We start from the raw sequence: 18,950 nt of genomic DNA on the forward strand, positions 1-18,950 counted from the left end.
CCACAATTTTTTAATTGCAGCACTTATGGCTTAAATAAAAGTGGATTTTTAAATAGATTATAGCTTTAAATAACTAATGTTAAATGTTTTTTGAAGCTTACGCTAAACATATACATTAATATTATGATCACGTTATTATTATCACACAAATTTAAGAATCTATTATTTATTCCGACTAAAGCTTCCTCACAGCAATTTTATAACAGTGTATGTAATATTTATATTACATTATATTAACTAACTTTAGTACAGGATACATTTTGATACAGCTTATAAGTGTTTTTAATTTTATATTTTTGTACAGGAATTTCATCCAAATGTTATGCTCCGTTATGATACAAACAAGATGTTCCTAAAATGTTTGACTAAATTTTACCAAATTCTATTCTTACTGATTTTATCTATTAATTGTATTCTACTCTGTACTGATAAGCACTATTAAATCCGCACAATACAGAATATAATATGTCGAAGTACTTTAGGAACACTGTATAAGATGTGGGATGTATTCAGCACAAGTGCGAATTTTATTTGATCGCATTTACACATGCATTTTTAATTATGCTAAAATGTAATTTATCGTGAGCCCTCATCTCTCACAAATGAACAATTAATAACTTCTTCGTTAGATATTCTAAAAGACGGAATACTGATATAGTATCTACAAACTCTCTATAACACATTTATTATCTCGATCAACTTACTCTGCATAATCATAATCAATTTATTATCTTTCATCGACTTAACTTTTACTAATCGATGAACGTAACCAGTTGTACGACAAACGCATTTGAAGAAAAGGGACTTTTTCATTTGTGATGCAATGATTCTAAGAATTTAACAAAAATTAGATTACATTGATATGTAATCCAATTTAATTAATCTATTTAATTGATTTAATAGATTATAACATTATATATATGAAAATCATCTCCACGAAAATACAGTTATAACATGATAAATAAGTTGCCTCATAGAATCATTGCGTTGCAATTGAAAATATGTGTAATATTTTCTATTCATTACTTATTAAAAAAAAATAATGGAATTTCTTACCTCGATCGCGTTATCTTATTACTGACGAAAATGGTAATTCTAAAACGCATTCTGAATTCCTACAAGGACAATCCTCCATATAAACCAACAGACAATAAATGATCAAGGGAATTCGATAAATAATCCAATAAAATCGGAAGACTCATTGAATTTAAGGAAGAGAAAAGGAAAAAGAAATTGATAGAGTAGATAAAATATTTTTATATGTGGATTCTCAGTCACACAAGTAAATTTCATTCGACGGATTGTTTCGCGCATATCGTACCATTTAGATTATACTATAAAGCAATCTTTATTAAAAATATTCACGCATTAGTATTACACATTTATACATAAGATTTAAATACGCATTCATTTCCACATAAAAATGATACAAGCCTTTAATGATATAAGTTGTAAGGTTTGATTCATTCATTATCATCGCTATGGAGCTTTATCATTTCTATGTTGGAATGTATGCATAATATATTAATTATACAATATATTAATTATAAATATCCAAGTTTAAAGAATTGCAGATCTCTCGATCGTAAATACATTAAGCTATTTAAAATTATTTTTCAATAATATTCAATAATATTTTTCGATCCTACATTTGAATCTTTTCCAAGATTTGGTTTTTGGAAAAGAGAAGTTTATTTTGAAAAATCAAGTCAATTAAATTCTCACTTTTTATAATTCACTAATAATTCACTAAATTTTGAACATCAAAAAATTTAAATTTTTAATATTACATTTGCGCATCATTTTATTCGACATCTGGAAAATCGACTTCTTTTAATCCACGATTGAGAATGCAACTTCTGAACCTTAGATATGTAAAAGTAAAGACCTTGTAAAATAAGAAATTCACGGTTGCGTTTTATCAATAAGTAGATTTATGGAAACAATTTGAACCATTCAATTTATTGTAGAAAGAACGTTAAATAAATGAATAAGGACTAACTATCCCCGTTAACAAATAATCAGCTAATATTTCCGTACAACAAATTATAATAATAGTAATATTTTTTTAATTGCATATGTTTTTAATACAGGATTTTATAGATGTGAATAAGTCGATCAAGTTTTCCTTAAAAATAGATGTTATTTCCTTCCAGTAATATATCAGTAGTATACAATTATTATTATTATTATTAAATAACAGAGATTGGAGCAAGAAGAGGGCCATAAGCGTTAAGCATATAATACAACGTATGTATATACTTTGTGTCAATATATGGAAGTTTACATTACGTAAACTTTTTCGATCTTTTTATATGGGAATACTTCTTTGGTCTTTGGGCAAATCACTGTACCGTTATTTTCTTGAGCCATCTTTTCCAATGCCTACAACAAAAATTATAAGTGCAAATATATATATATTTAAAAAAATACACTCATCTAACATTTTCTCAAATACATATTATGAAATAAATTTTAAAATCAATTATGATATATAATTAAAATTAAATTTTTGTCAAAAATTAAATTATTGAAAAAAATGCATATTTATAATTAATACATATACGCAATTGACTAAAATTAACATGTATAGAACACAATACACATACACACGTACATACATAGTGCATGCATCAATCTTCCTTGTATAATACGTTTAATACTGTAATAATTAATATTTTTATTCGAAATTACTTTAATACTCTACATTGACGTCATATTGATATTATATTATCTTTAGGCCATTTATTTTACTAGCATTACTCTTTTCAATACTTTGAAATATTGATATTTTAAGAGTTATAACATTTTTTAATTATTATTTAACTTATTAATGTTTTAATAATTTAACTTACTTGTTCACCATATACATATCCATTCGGCATCATCATAGGCTGATTATATTCATTTAGTGGTTTCCCACTTATACTGCAAACGAGTCGTGATTGTGAGCAGTGAGCGAAAGGCAACGGTGCGGCTAATTCATTCAATGCTTCGTTGCAAACTGGACAACTAGGATTTCGGCCTTCCTTATTAGCACTATAACATTGGGGAGTCTTAAGAGCTGACAGACCGGCTTGCAGAGCTACCGTGAATACGCTCTGACTCGCTAACTGAAACAGTCTGTAGTTTTCTTGTCGAAATGTCTCGATCAGCTTATCCCATCTGTAGACAAATTTTTATGAATTATTGATTTATATAAATCGAATAAACTATTATATAATTTTTATATTATTACAAGATTTTTCAACTTTGTATAACGAATTAAATACGATAACAATGTCAGTTTATAAATGGCAAATGTATAAACAAACCTCTTTTCATCCAGTAGATCTTTATAAGGACTCAAGTATGCGTGGGCCGGGAAGGCCAACTGACCCATGCAGCACTGAATCTCCTGCAGCTGATAATCGTCATAGTTAGCAAAGTATTTGCGAGCATGCTTCACCGCATCGAGCCGCCTGTCGGTTCGCACTAATTCGATAAATTCTTGCACGCGCAAATTGAACTCCATAGTACTGCCTAGTTTTCTTAATTTCGAACGATTGTCGTGACACCAACCGATGCATCTCGCAGTTTCGTGATTGGCTAAAGATTTCTCTACTTCTCTCGATACCATAAATACATCTGTAAATGTTCCAAAATACTTGGTAAACATAAAAAGTTTATAAAGAAACTTGACAATTCAAAGAAATATTTTCTTAAATTTCTCTTTCTTGGGATACTTTTTCAACTCATGTGTGTGTGTTGGCTCTTTTATTAGTTTTTTGAATTTTTTTTAAAAATTTACATGTCTAAATATTTTTTCTATAATCCTACTTTTTCCCATTACAAAAATTATATTTTTGTGAAGATGTGATTTTCTAGTATAACTTCAATATTGATAGATCATTATTTCAGATAAGATAAGAGAAGTGCAACATACCAATATTTGTTAGATCTCTAAGCTCGCTGCTGTCTGCCAGTTTAGTTGCCGTTTTATAATATCCCTTGCGAAGAAAATATTCCACTAGCATTCTGTCTAATCTCTGTCGTCTCCACTGATTCACGGCACTCGGAGAGGTATTGGCATGATCCTTTAAGTGATCTAATCTTCTTTTGCACACCATGCCGGCTTGTAATTCCTCCGCTATGGATTCCTGGGCTTTACGCTTTAGAACTTGAAGCCTGGCGACCACGCCACCGAGCAACTTGCTGATTTCTCCTGTTGCCACATAAGATCCGTCGGTCTTCAGACTTTTCTCAAGTTCGTTAGACACCGCCTGGACATGGGACACTTCTCTGTCGAGAGTTTTCTGAGCGGAGCGGAACTTCTTATTCAGAAGCTCATATGGAACCTGTTTTTTTTTTAATTGCATTAATTAAATACAGATGAAGCAGATTTTGATATATATTCTTGTTAAAACATTTATTAAACACTGTATAAATAATCATCAAAGTTTCTATCACAGGAATTTAGAATAAATATGAAATAAAGCATGCGTTTAATACAGAAAATTGACAGACTATGTAATACATTTACACATTTATTGCATATATTTATACATAAAATATTTATCTCTTCTAAGAATTTTACTTTTAGAGATTATTTGTTTAGATATTATTTGTTCTTCAAAGATTTGTATTTCAAAAAGTATTATTCAGGATGTTTAAAGAAAAGTGTTACATATTTTGAGAACAGATAGTATTCATCAAAACAAGAAAATATCCAGTAAACGTAGGACCTAAATCGAATACATATTAAGATGTGGGCGAATCTTTATCATATACTATATGAAGTGCTCTATGTGGTTCAATGCAATGTTCGTATGTCATTGATCGGTGTTGAATATACCAAGGCCTTTATACATTGCATTGTATTTAATGCATGCCAGCAAATCTGAAAGCAGCCAGGTATATTTGCAAGGGTGAGTAATTCTCTGATTGTGAGATGTAAGGCTGAAGGACGTATAATAATGAATGGGAACTACACAGAGCACTTTCTATAGTAGGTATAGTATACGATAAAGACTGGCCCACACACATATCTTAATAGGTATTTGATTAAAGACCTATATTTACTGGACATTTTCCTCTCATTTTAATGAATACTACCTGCTCTCAAAATATGTAACACTTTTTAAACATTCGGTTTACCTTTATTCCTAGATTTATTTTCAGAGAAATGCTTCTTTAAACATCATAAAAGATGATTACTTTACTTGACAAATATGTATGTGTGTGTGTGTGTGTGTGTACGAATTATGCGGGGTGTCAGGATAAAATTTCCAAACGGTAAAATATCTCGAAAGCATCCCGTGTAATGAAGAAAATTTACCTTCAGCGTGGGGTGTTCGAGGCTCTTCACGTCTGACATATTGGTTAAATGCCCAAGACAATGAGGGGACAAGGAGACAGGAAACGGAGTGGAGAACGCGGAGTCGACGATCTGATTAGGTGTCAATTGCTGCACGCTGCACGTCGCGACGCGATATTCACGTCCATGTCAAACGCGATCGAAAGAGGAATCGACGGCGACTGCACAGGGAGCGAACGGCTCGAAGAAGAATTGCATCCGAGCCCGAGCTCTCTTGCACTCACCCACGTCAATCCACATTCACCTCTAGTTCACTCTTCCGTCACATGTGTCGGTTTGTTTACGCGTTAAAATTCGGCTTTTGTGTCTTTCTCTCGCGCTGACGCCTAAAGCCCGTATCAGTTCCGCATTGAAGGCCCATTGTCGGACTTTGAGAAACTCGACCAATCAAATTACCTCAAATCTCTAATATCCATTTTGTTCTCAAATCTAATCAGATGAATTCGAATTAACACGCAGTCCTCAATTTTCAATGCATTAGTTTGATTAATAAACTCAGATTAATTTAATCGGTGATTAATTCAATTGGCAAATGTCTGTTTCTATCAATTATAAATTGCTTTTAATATCGGATTATTTAACTTAATTAATTACTTTTTATTTTTTTTTTATTCATAGAACTAGAAAAAGATAAAAAGTTAAACTAATTTTTTTAAATTTTTAGAACAAGAAAAAGGTAAAAAGTAAGTTAAATCGAGATTAATCTGCATTAATTGATAGAAATAGAAAAATATATTGTTTACAGCAAAAATTTCTAATACATTTATTATCTCCAAGTTAATCTTTTTTCTTACGTTTTAGAGAATAAAAATTGATAATTCTATCCGTGTGTTAATAAAATATAGATACTGATCGGCAAATTAACCGTCGATAAATTAATCGGAGTTTATTCGAATAAATGGATATATTAAATTTCTATCTCGTTCCTGGTGCAGAGAGTGTAGTTAAAACGATATCGGTGCGTTCTGAAACTCGTTCGAACGGTCCGAAAAGGAATATTTGGTACCTAACCCTAGTTTATTGTTTAAAGTGTGCAGGGCTGCCAGATTGGGCTATTTAACGCAAATTGGGCTATCTAGAGGACTCTTGTGCGGTATAAATTTTTCAAACGAGGATTTCCGCATTTTGCTATTTTTTAAGCCACGGTGTAAAATATAATTTTTATGTAATCTTACAATTATATCTTACAGTACACCGTGTCTTGAGCGAAAATACTCAATTCATCTGGGTTTGAATTTGTGGAAACACCGATAGTTTGGCACTATGAGATTTGCAACACTGGTTTACAAATCTATGGCTGCATTCTACGCTTGCGCCGCACAGACAAGGAACGCACTTGGACATTGCACGACAGAGATGCCAGGTCTCAGCTTTGCACGAACACGACGAAATGGCACGTCGGTGTGACGCTTCGACAAATTGACGAGCGCCAAGCGCCACACTGACGTGCCTTGTCGTTGTGTCTGCACAAAACCAAGGCCACGATTTGACATCTTTACACAGTCCTCTTCTTGTCTGATCGTTATTAATAGCTTTTATGAGCGGGTAGTTTTAAATTTGTCTTATGGTATCTATATCGTGTGCAATTTAATAAATGTGATATATATATTGTATATTACAATAGTAAAGATGGGTAAATGGGGTAAATATAAGAAACGTTTCCAAAAGAAATGGTTAATAGAACCAGAACTGAAGAGTAAGTATCAAATCTGTACTGTTTTAACTTTATTTTTTTTTGTTTAATGCTTCTATTATATTCTTTGAGATTTAAGTTTATATATGCCCAGTGAGAAATAATAGTTGATAGAATAGATGTTGAATTAGACGTCGAATGCGTCGAAGAGAGGTCTAATTCGACGTCTTTTCATTTTTACTGTGTCCATAGATTGGCTTGAAGAAAGCAATGAGATTGATGTGTTGAATGGCAAGCAGGAAGCGTACTGTAAACTATGCAAATGTCATTTGCGTGCAAAGCATAGTGATCTTATCGCCCATAAGAAATCTAATAAACATTGCGAGAAAGAGCAAGTCCTAGACAGAAAAACACAGTCTTCGATGCGACAGCATGGTTTATTATCATATTATATGATATTATATTATATCATATTATATGAGATACGAAAAAAAAGCGATATTGGGCTACATTGCTAGGGAATGTGCGGATTTTGGGCTAGCTCAGCTCGCTCTAGCGGCGGTTTCTGCGGCACACATTCTGGCAGCCCTGAAAGTGTGACCTAACCTCCTGAGACCGCGTCGACCGTGATTTGTGCACGCTACGCTCCAGCCTTCCGGAGTTCAATCTGTTCGAAGTAAAACATCTTTCCGCGGATATATCCGCGACAATTTGCGACGATCTGTGACCCCCGGTCATGTATTCCATATGCAAAAGTACTCATCCCGCAACGGGAGTCGAGCACGCGATCACATGTCACTTCTTCAACCGTACTGAGAAATGTCTCGTTGTTGCCGGCGCGGATGTTATACGGGTGTTTCGCCTAATTCCCGACGTCGACATGACAAGAAGGGAAAAATACACAGGTACCTTTCAATTTCAATTTTTTAACACCTTATTCCAAAGTGGCAGAATACATATTTGTATATTTTTTTTCTTGCAGAAATGCGCCCCCCTAAAATGAAACTGGAGTGCTTGGCGCAGTATACTTTGCACGGGAACATCATGTCCATGCAGGCCGTTCATCTCATCGGATCGCAAAGGGATTCTCTGCTGCTCAGCTTCCGCGACGCAAAACTGTCCGTTGTCGAGTACGATCAGGACATTCACGACCTGAGAACGGTGTCGTTGCATTACTTTGAGGAGGAAGAGATAAAGGTTGCTATTTTTATAGAAACGGGCTAAGCTTATTTCATGCTGGAAAACTAAACTTTATTTTTGAAGCTATTAATGTCTTGTGATATTTTATTTTTCAAGGAATGACACAGTACTGCAATCTGTTTATTTCCAGTCACACAGAGATTTTATGTTTTAAATACTTTGTTTTTATAAATATTCTTTGATTCAAAATTTCTAATGTTATATGTGGGATGACAATTCTAGGAATTGAACTTGGATCTCTTGCTTGGCAAGCGATTGCTCTAACGCTGATCTATCCAACCCAAATTTAATTCTTAGCGATATACAAATATCTCTAGCTTGCATTTTATTTGACTAGGATGGATGGACGAATCATCATCATATACCGATAGTAAGAGTGGATCCTGAAGGAAGATGCGCAGTAATGTTGATATTCGGTAGAAAACTGGTTGTGCTACCTTTTCGTAAGGACCCCAGTCTTGATGACGGTGACTTACTTGACACTGCGAAATTATCGTCTTCCAATAAGACTCCAATATTGTCCTCATACATGATAGTATTGAAAACACTGGAGGAGAAGATGGATAATGTGATAGACTTACAGTTTTTGCATGGATATTATGAACCTACACTATTAATTTTATACGAACCAGTAAGAACATTCTCAGGGTAAAGATCAGTTTTATATTAACCAAGTAAATAAGAGATTAATATCCATCAATCATGAATTATTGTGATCTGTGTATACAGGCGTATCGCGGTGAGACAGGACACTTGCGCAATGGTTGCCATATCTTTGAATATTCAGCAAAGGGTTCATCCTATCATTTGGTCAGTCTCCAATTTGCCGTTTGACTGTTACCAAGCTGTACCTGTGAAGAAACCGCTGGGTGGCACCTTGATAATGGCAGTCAACTCGCTTATTTATTTAAATCAAAGCATACCACCTTATGGAGTATCACTTAATAGTTTAGCAGACACAAGTACAAATTTTCCATTAAGTAAGCAGAATTTCTAGTAGTATTATGTACAATTTATGATGTCCATGTATTAATTATTAAATATGTATTCGTTACTTTGGTTTATTTTTGCAGAGCCGCAGGAAGGAGTAAAGATGAGTTTGGAAGGAGCGCAGGTAGCATTTATATCTGCGGATCGTTTAGTTATTTCTTTGAAAAGTGGAGAACTCTATGTTTTGTCTCTCTTTGCCGACAGTATGCGATCTGTGCGTGGATTTCACTTTGACAAGGCTGCTGCTAGTGTGTTAACATCATGTGTAAGCATTCGTACTTGATTTTTAATCGCTATATATGTATGCAAATATCTATCTTTTCGATAGCATGTATAGTTACGTTATATATTTGTTATATTTTAGGTATGTATGTGCGAGGATAATTATCTTTTCCTCGGGTCTCGACTTGGTAATTCGTTACTATTGCGATTCACGGAGAAGGAACCGGAAACTTTGAAAAATCTGAATGGTGGTGAGATTACCATTGAAGAAAATGAAAGTGAAGAAACTCCAGCTAAGAAGGCGAAGCAAGACTTTCTTGGCGACTGGATGGCGTCGGATGTATTGGATATCAAAGATCCAGAAGAGTTAGAAGTGTATGGTAGCGAAACTCATACATCTATTCAGATCACTTCATATATTTTTGAGGTACCAGCAACTTTTCTTATTTATTATACACGATATATTCTCTGTTGTATATTAATTTCAATTTTTTATTTCTTCTGTATCAATCGCAATCAATTTTTTATTCGTAGGTATGTGACAGTTTATTGAACATTGGACCATGTGGAAATATTTCAATGGGAGAACCAGCCTTCCTATCGGAAGAATTTCTACAGAATCAAGATCCTGATGTAGAACTTGTGACGACATCCGGATATGGAAAGAATGGTGCACTTTGCGTATTGCAACGTTCTATACGTCCTCAGGTAATATTAAAGCATACTTACATATTATATGTGTAGACAATTTATATTCTAAATTTTAATATATTGATTGCTACGGTAAAATTAAATTTATATTATTTATTATACATTTTCTCTTTCAAGTTTCTTGATATAATATTTAATTTAGACAAAGCTAATGCTTGCTTTAATCGAGAGAAAAACATTTGATTATAGAATTTGTAGAATTGTGTACATTTTTAGGAAAGAATAATTAATTCTAGATTAACCAGAGAAAGTTGATGATTATCTATTACTAAAATTAATCTTGCAAATTATAAGACGCCACATTTACTGAAAGTATAATTGTGTTCTAATAAATCTCTTTAATAAAAATAGGTTGTGACAACATTTGAGCTTCCTGGCTGTGAAGACATGTGGACTGTCATTGGCACATTAAATAACGATGAAATCAAGACGGAAGCAGAAGGATCTCACGCTTTCTTGATATTGAGTCAAGAAGATTCAACTATGGTATAATAATATTTTTAATATATCATTTAAGTGTTGCTTTATGTCTTAGATGATAATTAATACTTAATTTGTAATATAATTCATTCACAGATTCTGCAAACCGGTCAAGAGATTAATGAGGTAGATCAGAGTGGATTCAGTACACAGGGGAGTACAGTATTCGCCGGTAATCTTGGTGCTAACCGATACATTGTACAAGTTACTCAAATGGGAGTGCGTCTTTTGCAAGGCATTGAACAAGTATGCACATTAACCCTTAAATATTCATTAGGTTGATTTTATTTGAGCGGTTTTTGCTTTTGTTTATCATTTTTTTTATGAAAAAACTAATCTCGTATAAAATCTTTGTTATAAACTGGAAATAGAATACTCAATATCTTTATTAATTGACAATCCTCAGATATGATTTATTGTGAATTTAAATATTTCATTGAATACAAATTTTACACACGTAGAAGCAAAGTAAATGATATTTTCATGTTATTTCTTTGATTTATGCGTTTATTTCTTCGTCAATTTTACCATTAAATAAATACATTTGCATTTTTATACACAATACTAACTTTTATATATTTATTATTAATTACAGATTCAACATATGCCTATAGATCTTGGTTGTCCAATTGTGCATGCAAGTTGTGCCGATCCATACGTAGCGTTACTCTCGGAAGACGGACAAGTGATGTTATTGACACTTAGAGAAGTAAGAGGCACAGCAAGATTGCATGCTCAAACTGCCAATCTACTGTTTGTAAGTTGATAATAATTAATGTTACATAAATAATACACGAACTATTCTTGAAATCTATACTACTTGTATGTGTATATCTTTAGCGGCCGCAGATAGAGGCATTATGCGCTTATAGAGACGTAAGCGGGATTTTTACGACGCAATTACTTGAGAATGCAGACGATGAGCAGACTGAAGAAGAATACAATGTAGAGGAACCTTCCGTACTTAGCAATATCGATAATGAAGACGATCTATTGTACGGCGATGCCCCAGCATTCCAAATGCCTGCACCATCATATCCAAAAGCATCAGATGGAACTGCTAAAAAACTACCTTGGTAAAATTATTTAGCTATTCGTTACACAGCGTGTTTCTAAAGTATTTGGCTGAACTTATTATATTTTAAACGTTTATTATTATTATTATTATTATTATTAAATTAGAATTTTAGAAGAGACGAAATATTCGGCCAAATATTTTTTAAGTACATTCTATATCTCTGATATAAAAAGGATAGCGTATCAATATACATTTTCGTGATACGAATTTTTGTAATAGGTGGCAAAGGCATTTGCAAGAAATTAAGTCCACGTACTGGCTACTTGTATATAGAGACAGTGGGACGCTGGAAATCTATTCCTTACCTGATTTACGATTATCTTATCTTATTCGCAACTTTGGCTTCGGCCAGTATGTATTGCACGACAGTATGGAATCCACAACTTTGCAGTCAACGCCACTCAATGAAATTCCCCACCCTGATATGCAGGTAATTTATCTACAAATGTGTCTCTTGGTATGTGGAAATCTTAAAAATCTTATGCTCTTAACAAATATATATTTTTATAGGTCCGTGAAATTCTGATGGTTGCTCTAGGACATCATGGAAGTCGACCGATGCTCTTAGTACGTCTCGACTCAGAATTGCAAATATATCAAGCTTACAGGTATCCAAAGGGATATCTAAAACTGAGGTTTAAGAAATTGGACCATGGAATAATTCCGGGACGTTTAAGGTTCGAGTAATTTTAACATATATGCTACTGTAATTTCTAATATGATATAGAATAGTAATTTTAATATAATAATAATTACTACATTATATATAACATATTTAAAAAATAACTATTACTGTACTACTATTTATTTCTATTAAAATGGAGCTTGTATTTAAAAAAGCTCTTTTATTTAAGTTATTTAAGTAAAACAATTTTTAACTGAATTTTCTCCACAGTCCAAGACCCAAGGAGGAAGATATCCCAAGGAACACGAGCGACTCTCGCATTTGCGTGATGCGTTACTTTAGCAATATCGCCGGGTATAATGGAGTATTTATCTGCAGCGATTATCCACATTGGATATTTTTAACTGGACGTGGTGAATTACGCACGCATCCAATGGGCATTGATGGCTCCGTCACATCTTTCGCTGCTTTTAATAATATTAATTGTCCTCAAGGTTTCCTGTACTTTAATAGAAAGGTATAACGTTGTTTTCAATATATATTTCATAATAAGTAAGATAAGATGGCACAGATCTCATTTTCCAGGAAGAGCTACGGATATGCGTTTTACCAACTCATTTATCGTACGACGCTCCGTGGCCAGTTAGAAAAGTTCCCTTAAGATGTACCCCGCATTTTGTTACGTACCATCTCGAAAGCAAGACCTACTGCGTTATAACAAGCACAGCTGAACCTCTGAAAAGTTACTACAGATTTAACGGCGAAGACAAGGTATTGACAAATAAATTTTATTTTTTTCAATTTTTCAGAATATTTATCAATATCTATGTATCAAATATTTAGAGTACCAAATTTAGAGACACTAAAAATTAATATTGACAAATGCATTTTTTATCAATTAGGAATTTACGGAAGAGGAACGTCCAGAAAGATTTCTTTATCCAACCCAAGAACAATTTTCCATTGTGCTATTTTCTCCGGTTTCATGGGAAACTATTCCCAATACAAAAATCGAGCTGGACCAATGGGAACATGTCACTTGTTTAAAGAATGTATCTCTGGCTTATGAAGGAACAAGATCTGGTTTGAAAGGTTACATAGTATTAGGAACAAATTATAATTACGGCGAAGATATCACAAGCAGAGGACGAGTGAGTTCTATATTTATATAGAAAATATGTTCAAGTTTTATCAGTTAATGATTTTATTTTTAAAATTTTCAGATACTTATATTCGACATAATTGAAGTAGTACCTGAGCCTGGCCAGCCATTAACTAAAAATAGATTTAAACAGATTTATGCGAAGGAACAAAAGGGACCTATAACTGCTATAACACAAGTATCAGGATTCTTAGTCTCAGCTGTTGGACAAAAGGTATTCCCTCTTGATTCACTTCTACGAGAATTGCGTCCATTGTAAATGGCATTAAACATTGTTTTGTTGCAGATATATATTTGGCAATTAAAAGATAACGATCTTGTCGGAGTCGCTTTTATTGATACCCAAATCTACATCCATCAAATGCTAAGTATTAAAAGTCTTATTCTGATAGCCGACGTTTACAAATCCATTAGTTTGCTGAGATTTCAGGAAGAATATAGGACACTCTCTCTTGTCAGCAGAGTGAGTATGATTTATTTTGTATGTACATAAATTACATATTTATGAATGCATTCAAAATATATAATTTATTTTGTTACAGGATTTTAGACCTGCGGAAGTATACACAATAGAGTATTTAATTGATAATACAAATTTAGGTTTTGTTGTGGCTGATGGGGAGAGCAATTTAGCTTTATTTATGTATCAACCGGAGTCCAGAGAAAGTCTGGGAGGTCAAAAGCTAATTAGAAAGGCGGATTTTCATCTAGGACAAAAAGTAAACACTTTCTTTCGTATTAGATGTAGAGTCACCGATCCTGCAAATGACAAGAAACAGTTTTCTGGTGCTGATAAAAGACATGTTACTATGTACGGTAAGTCGAAACGTGTATTTTAGAAATAGCAATAACCCTTTAATGGAATATTTTTGAAATATTCAAGTATTTTTTTGCATGCGAATATATCTCTTCTTACATTTTAGCATCGTTGGACGGCAGCCTTGGTTATATTCTACCAGTACCAGAAAAAACATATCGGAGATTACTTATGTTACAAAACGTGCTGGTTACACATATCTGTCACATTGCAGGCTTGAATCCAAAAGCTTATCGGCAAGTTTCAATTAAAATTTATATAGATATTATACATTTGTTAATTCCTTTACTTGCTACTTTAATTATTTGAATTTTTGAGAATATTATTAACATAGAAATATTTTCTTTTATTTAGCACGTATAAAAGTTACGTACGAAATCAAGGGAATCCGGCAAGGGGCATCATTGATGGCGATTTGGTTTGGCGTTACCTCTTCTTACCAAACAATGAGAAAGCAGATTTGGCAAAGAAAATTGGAACGCGCGTTCAAGAGATTATTGAAGATATTATTGAGATTGATCGGCAAACGGCCCATTTTTAATTGCAATTGTATTATATTTTTATATTTATATAGCCAATTTATTATTTTTATATTGAAAATAGCATAAGATATAAAACTCTGCCTGTAGCATTATTAAATGTTACATGTATGAATAGTATGTACATCCTGAAATGATCACAGCATTGCACAATTATCTTGCAATTGTTTAACTCATAAATCATGTTATATTATTGATTGAACCTAAATTTGTTGCACTTTAATATCAAACAATACTAAACGGACATATAATTTATTGTATTTTATTACATAAAAAATGATAGTGCTTTATGATAATTTTTTGCCACATAGGCTGATGAATTTATTTATGCACAATTAAATTAAGTAATAGAAATATATTGCGTCACTGTGACGACATATCTTTTCAAAAATGCATCAATCATTTATGTCGCCTTCATCATTGGCCAGAAAGAGTATCGTCGAAAGACGGTTAACTTTACGAAGAGAGACTCAAAAATGTACGTACTACTCAAAGATCTTGTAATTAATATGTACAGATATAAAATAAAATTTACCAATTTTTTAAATAAATGAACGATTCATATAAAGATAGTTACATGAGAAAGCTCTATTATAGACTAAAACTTCCCTGAGATTACACAGTTTCATATTACTTATTATTGATCAAACAATTCTTGAAAGCTAGTTGTATTGTCAAGTTCCTTGAAAATCGTTCTTCTCTTTTTCTCATATTTCTTTAAAAAAGTTTCTAAGTTAGATTTTGTGAAGTATCAGTAAGTATCTTAGTATTAATTTATGTCTATTTAACAATCAATATTTAACAATTTTAATGTTATTACTCAGTGCCTATTGAACCATCATTGTTAGAAAGAAGACTTTGCGAAGCGTTTGATGTGTTTGATAATGCAAGGAGTGGAGAGGTAGATGTTAGAGATTTGGGAACTATAATTAGAGCATTAGGTAATGTTCACGTTATAAAAATTCTAATAAGTTTTTTTTGCAGAACACACAATTCAAATTCTTTTACATTATTTAACAGGATGTGTCATCACGGAAGCTGAGTTACAAGAAATACAAGTAGAAGTAGAAGATGTCGAAAATAATTGCGTGCCACTGAACAGATTTGTGGAATATATGAGCAAAGCGATTAACGAACGCAAGTATGTTTAAGTAAAACCTTTTTCGTTATCGAAATAAGTAGTCGGTGCATCAGAAAATGGATAATATAACATAGTAACTATAAACTTGCTCGGTATTTAGGTTTAAACCAGCAGAACCAGAAGAGTTATTGAAAGCGTTCCAATTATTAGATCCTGAAAATCGCGGATATATCATGAAAGATGATTTAGAGAAATCAATTATGGAAATTGGGGAACCATTTACAAAGGAAGAAGTGGCCGATATGATGGCCGTAGCCTGCGATGCCGAAACTGGAAAAATTAATTATGAGCATTACATCAATTTGCTAATTGTGCGTAAAAATATAAATTTATTTTCAATATTACAAAAAAAATTTTTTTAACAGGAATATACATTTTATCTTAAATAATCGTCGCGTTATTAAATATATTGTTTGAAATCATCATTCAAGATATAAAAATTACAGGTAAAAATTCCCGAAAATATTAATGTATATAATATTATTGATGAAATGGAAACTGCAAAATTGGCAGAATTGCCTAAAAGGCGCAGATGGGAAAGCATTTTGTTTAAGGAAGATATTACCTGACACAAAATATATTACTTTAGTGGCAATAATTTATATGAAAAGGATATGATATCAATATAAGAAATATTCAAATCTGTGATTAGAAAAGTTATATAAATTTATTTTATATTTTGTTTATAAATATATTTCCAAAAAAATACATGTACCCATTTATATCTAACATTAATATAACATTGATATAATATCTATGTGATATTGGGAATATCAAGAATATTAGAAATATTAAAACTAAGAATGAAAATAATTTACAACTTGGAGAATATTGGAGGATCACCTTTAACAGCTTGAGCCATAGCTGCATTCAAAAAATCTTCACTTTGGAGCATTGCCTTATTTTGCATTGCCTATTGAAATAAATCCCAAAAATGTATTATCAAAACAACCCTCTAAGTATGAGAAATTATTTCATACATATATTTATAGCAAATAACAAATTTTTATTATGTAATTTCCAGGTGGAATAAGCAGAAAAAAAGCACTCACAATATGATCCAATCCTTCTTGAACAGAATGGTCTCTGGAATATACCAGATTCATTTTTGAACCTTGCACTGCAACTGGACTCTTACTTGCGATATCTTCAGCAACTTCTATTGATTTATTCAATAAGCTAAGTAGAAAATATAAATGTCATATTAATTCATATCATTCTGTTCGAATAATCATTACAAGCTTATATTTCTCGTTTCAATGTATCTCACCTCTCCTCATTATCCAACATGCGGTTTATAAATCCACTTTCCAGCGCTTCAGTAGCTGGATACTTTCGCGCCGTATAAACAAGCTCTCTTACCAAGCTGTCAGATCCCACAATTTTTGGAAATCTCTGAAGCGTACCTACATCAGCCGCCATACCTATATCAACTTCCTTTATTTGAAAATATGCATTGGAAGAAGCGTAGCGTATATCAGCCGCGGATATCATGTCCACACCTGCGCCAATGCATGCACCGTGCACAGCAGCTATCACAGGTTTTGAGCACTGTCAAAATAATATTGCGTCCATTATTTTGATCATATAAATTAAAAAGAAGCATAATAAAACAGTTCATCAGTGAAAACTAGATCTATAAAAAATGTAAATCATAATATATTTTTATTAATTATATCTTTGTGAATAACTTTGAGATACCTCTTCTATAGCAGTAAATGAATCTTGATAATCCTTAATTTTAGGCTCTAGAAGTTTGCATCTGCGCGCAATGTCCTCGTGTTCCGCTAAGCTTTGACCTATTTCCATCATCCCCTGCAGATCAATTCCTGCAACGTCAAATTGTCGGATTACAAAGTGAAATTCTTTCGGCACTCAGATGAATACATACATATAATAATCCTTATATTTATATCACAATTTACCCGCGCAAAACACCTTGCCAGCACCTGACAGAATAACTACTCTGCAATCTGGATTCGTTGATAATTCCTTGAAACACTCCTTAAATTCTCTAAAAGAAAATTATCCATGAGAGCATAAGCGCTTAGTCATGAAACAACAGGGAGACGACAAGAGATTACCTACTTCCACATAGTCGAATTCATTGCATTCAGTTTCTCCGGCCTATTCAACTTGACCATGTAAACAAACGGTTTTGGAGTAGATACTGCTAGTGTTTTGTACGTCGACATTTCTGTGGAGTATCTCAGCGCGGTGGCAGCTTGTAAATCTGCAATTAAAGATGTTTTAAAAAAAAATACATTATAATTATCGCATAACAACTAGATCTCTCTATAACCAAGATTCTCAACTGATTAAAACTGTTTAATTAAAAAAATTTGACGTGGAAGAGGAACACATCTGATCATATAAATGACTGAAGATGCACAAAAATATGCAAGTTTTTAAACAGTACGCTAAACAGATTTGAAAACAAAGAATTAGGCATCTATGCAGCTTACATTTCCCAATTGATCCCGATAATCTATTCTTCACAATATTTATTGCCATCCCAAGTGTTTGACAGACAGAAATAAAGTATAAAGCTGAACGTGCGTTACTGTATTTATATTACACGACATAAATTTAACCAAGTAAACTAAGTATCTAAAAAGTGCAAAGTGCAAAATGCAAATATATTATTCATATACACATATACGCCCAGAGACACATACTACAATCAGAGAGAAGAATGAGAGTGGTCATGCGGCTCGGGATCATGCATTACCGACGCTTTGGACATAGCACGGAACAGAACCAAAAGATCGTGCACGTAGCACGGATCAGAACCAATAGAGCGTGCACATAACGCGTTACCCATCAGAAATTTTCGTGGACATGGCTACGTAGTTCAATGTGCACGTTTTGTGCACATAGAGGCGCTTGTGGACGGGGACCACTTAAAACGCGGGCATGACTCATGACCACTCTCATTCTTCTCTCTGATTAAACCTTTGTCTTCTCGAATGTTTGACGTATGTCGTCGTTGTTTC

The 18,950-nt window shown here is 33.0% G+C and overlaps 5 protein-coding genes across 8 annotated transcripts; 3 read left to right on the forward strand and 2 right to left on the reverse strand.

Moving 5' to 3' along the window:
- Positions 1 to 508: 508 nt before the first annotated feature.
- On the reverse strand, positions 509 to 5,356 carry LOC112459426 (macrophage erythroblast attacher). The gene is made up of 5 exons (XM_025023517.1): positions 5,318 to 5,356; positions 3,926 to 4,337; positions 3,315 to 3,627; positions 2,856 to 3,165; positions 509 to 2,385 (listed from the first exon to the last, which is right to left on the reverse strand). The coding sequence occupies exons 1-5, from the start codon at positions 5,354 to 5,356 to the stop codon at positions 2,284 to 2,286; spliced, it is 1,176 nt and encodes a 391-aa protein (XP_024879285.1). The 3' UTR covers positions 509 to 2,283.
- A 1,033-nt stretch (positions 5,357 to 6,389) lies between these two features.
- On the forward strand, positions 6,390 to 7,578 carry LOC112459429. Of its 2 annotated transcripts, XM_025023523.1 has the most exons (3): positions 6,411 to 6,449; positions 6,547 to 7,052; positions 7,242 to 7,578. In XM_025023523.1, the coding sequence occupies exons 2-3, from the start codon at positions 6,986 to 6,988 to the stop codon at positions 7,505 to 7,507; spliced, it is 333 nt and encodes a 110-aa protein (XP_024879291.1). In that variant the 5' UTR covers positions 6,411 to 6,449; positions 6,547 to 6,985; the 3' UTR covers positions 7,508 to 7,578. The 2 variants fall into 2 exon arrangements, with proteins under 2 accessions (XP_024879290.1, XP_024879291.1); XM_025023522.1 differs by having other exon boundaries at positions 6,390 to 7,052.
- A 6-nt stretch (positions 7,579 to 7,584) lies between these two features.
- Positions 7,585 to 14,834, forward strand: LOC112459425 (cleavage and polyadenylation specificity factor subunit 1). The gene is made up of 21 exons (XM_025023516.1): positions 7,585 to 7,894; positions 7,972 to 8,186; positions 8,527 to 8,837; positions 8,919 to 9,169; positions 9,263 to 9,444; positions 9,544 to 9,828; positions 9,936 to 10,109; positions 10,464 to 10,598; positions 10,689 to 10,838; positions 11,188 to 11,349; positions 11,433 to 11,668; positions 11,890 to 12,100; positions 12,181 to 12,347; positions 12,566 to 12,812; positions 12,881 to 13,066; positions 13,198 to 13,446; positions 13,519 to 13,671; positions 13,744 to 13,920; positions 14,000 to 14,273; positions 14,381 to 14,510; positions 14,629 to 14,834. Exons 1-21 carry the CDS (start codon positions 7,726 to 7,728, stop codon positions 14,813 to 14,815), a joined length of 4,251 nt encoding a protein of 1,416 aa, XP_024879284.1. The 5' UTR covers positions 7,585 to 7,725; the 3' UTR covers positions 14,816 to 14,834.
- A 357-nt stretch (positions 14,835 to 15,191) lies between these two features.
- On the forward strand, positions 15,192 to 17,069 carry LOC112459428 (dynein regulatory complex protein 8-like). Of its 3 annotated transcripts, none has more exons than XM_025023521.1 (5): positions 15,192 to 15,291; positions 15,638 to 15,754; positions 15,834 to 15,954; positions 16,055 to 16,265; positions 16,979 to 17,069. In XM_025023521.1, exons 1-5 carry the CDS (start codon positions 15,204 to 15,206, stop codon positions 16,985 to 16,987), a joined length of 546 nt encoding a protein of 181 aa, XP_024879289.1. In that variant the 5' UTR covers positions 15,192 to 15,203; the 3' UTR covers positions 16,988 to 17,069. The 3 variants fall into 3 exon arrangements, with proteins under 3 accessions (XP_024879289.1, XP_024879287.1, XP_024879288.1); XM_025023519.1 differs by lacking the exon at positions 16,979 to 17,069 and adding an exon at positions 16,401 to 16,590; XM_025023520.1 differs by lacking the exon at positions 16,979 to 17,069 and adding an exon at positions 16,401 to 16,591 and having other exon boundaries at positions 15,198 to 15,567.
- On the reverse strand, positions 16,645 to 18,647 carry LOC112459427 (delta(3,5)-Delta(2,4)-dienoyl-CoA isomerase, mitochondrial). Its single transcript, XM_025023518.1, has 7 exons — positions 18,420 to 18,647; positions 18,043 to 18,187; positions 17,880 to 17,968; positions 17,656 to 17,783; positions 17,225 to 17,505; positions 17,007 to 17,133; positions 16,645 to 16,867 (listed from the first exon to the last, which is right to left on the reverse strand). The coding sequence occupies exons 1-7, from the start codon at positions 18,466 to 18,468 to the stop codon at positions 16,769 to 16,771; spliced, it is 918 nt and encodes a 305-aa protein (XP_024879286.1). The 5' UTR covers positions 18,469 to 18,647; the 3' UTR covers positions 16,645 to 16,768.
- Between the last annotated feature and the right edge of the window lie 303 nt (positions 18,648 to 18,950).

Source organism: Temnothorax curvispinosus, unplaced genomic scaffold (assembly GCF_003070985.1).
Source record: "Temnothorax curvispinosus isolate PA1 unplaced genomic scaffold, ASM307098v1 QBEX01009828.1, whole genome shotgun sequence".
Classification (NCBI taxonomy): domain Eukaryota; kingdom Metazoa; phylum Arthropoda; class Insecta; order Hymenoptera; family Formicidae; genus Temnothorax; species Temnothorax curvispinosus.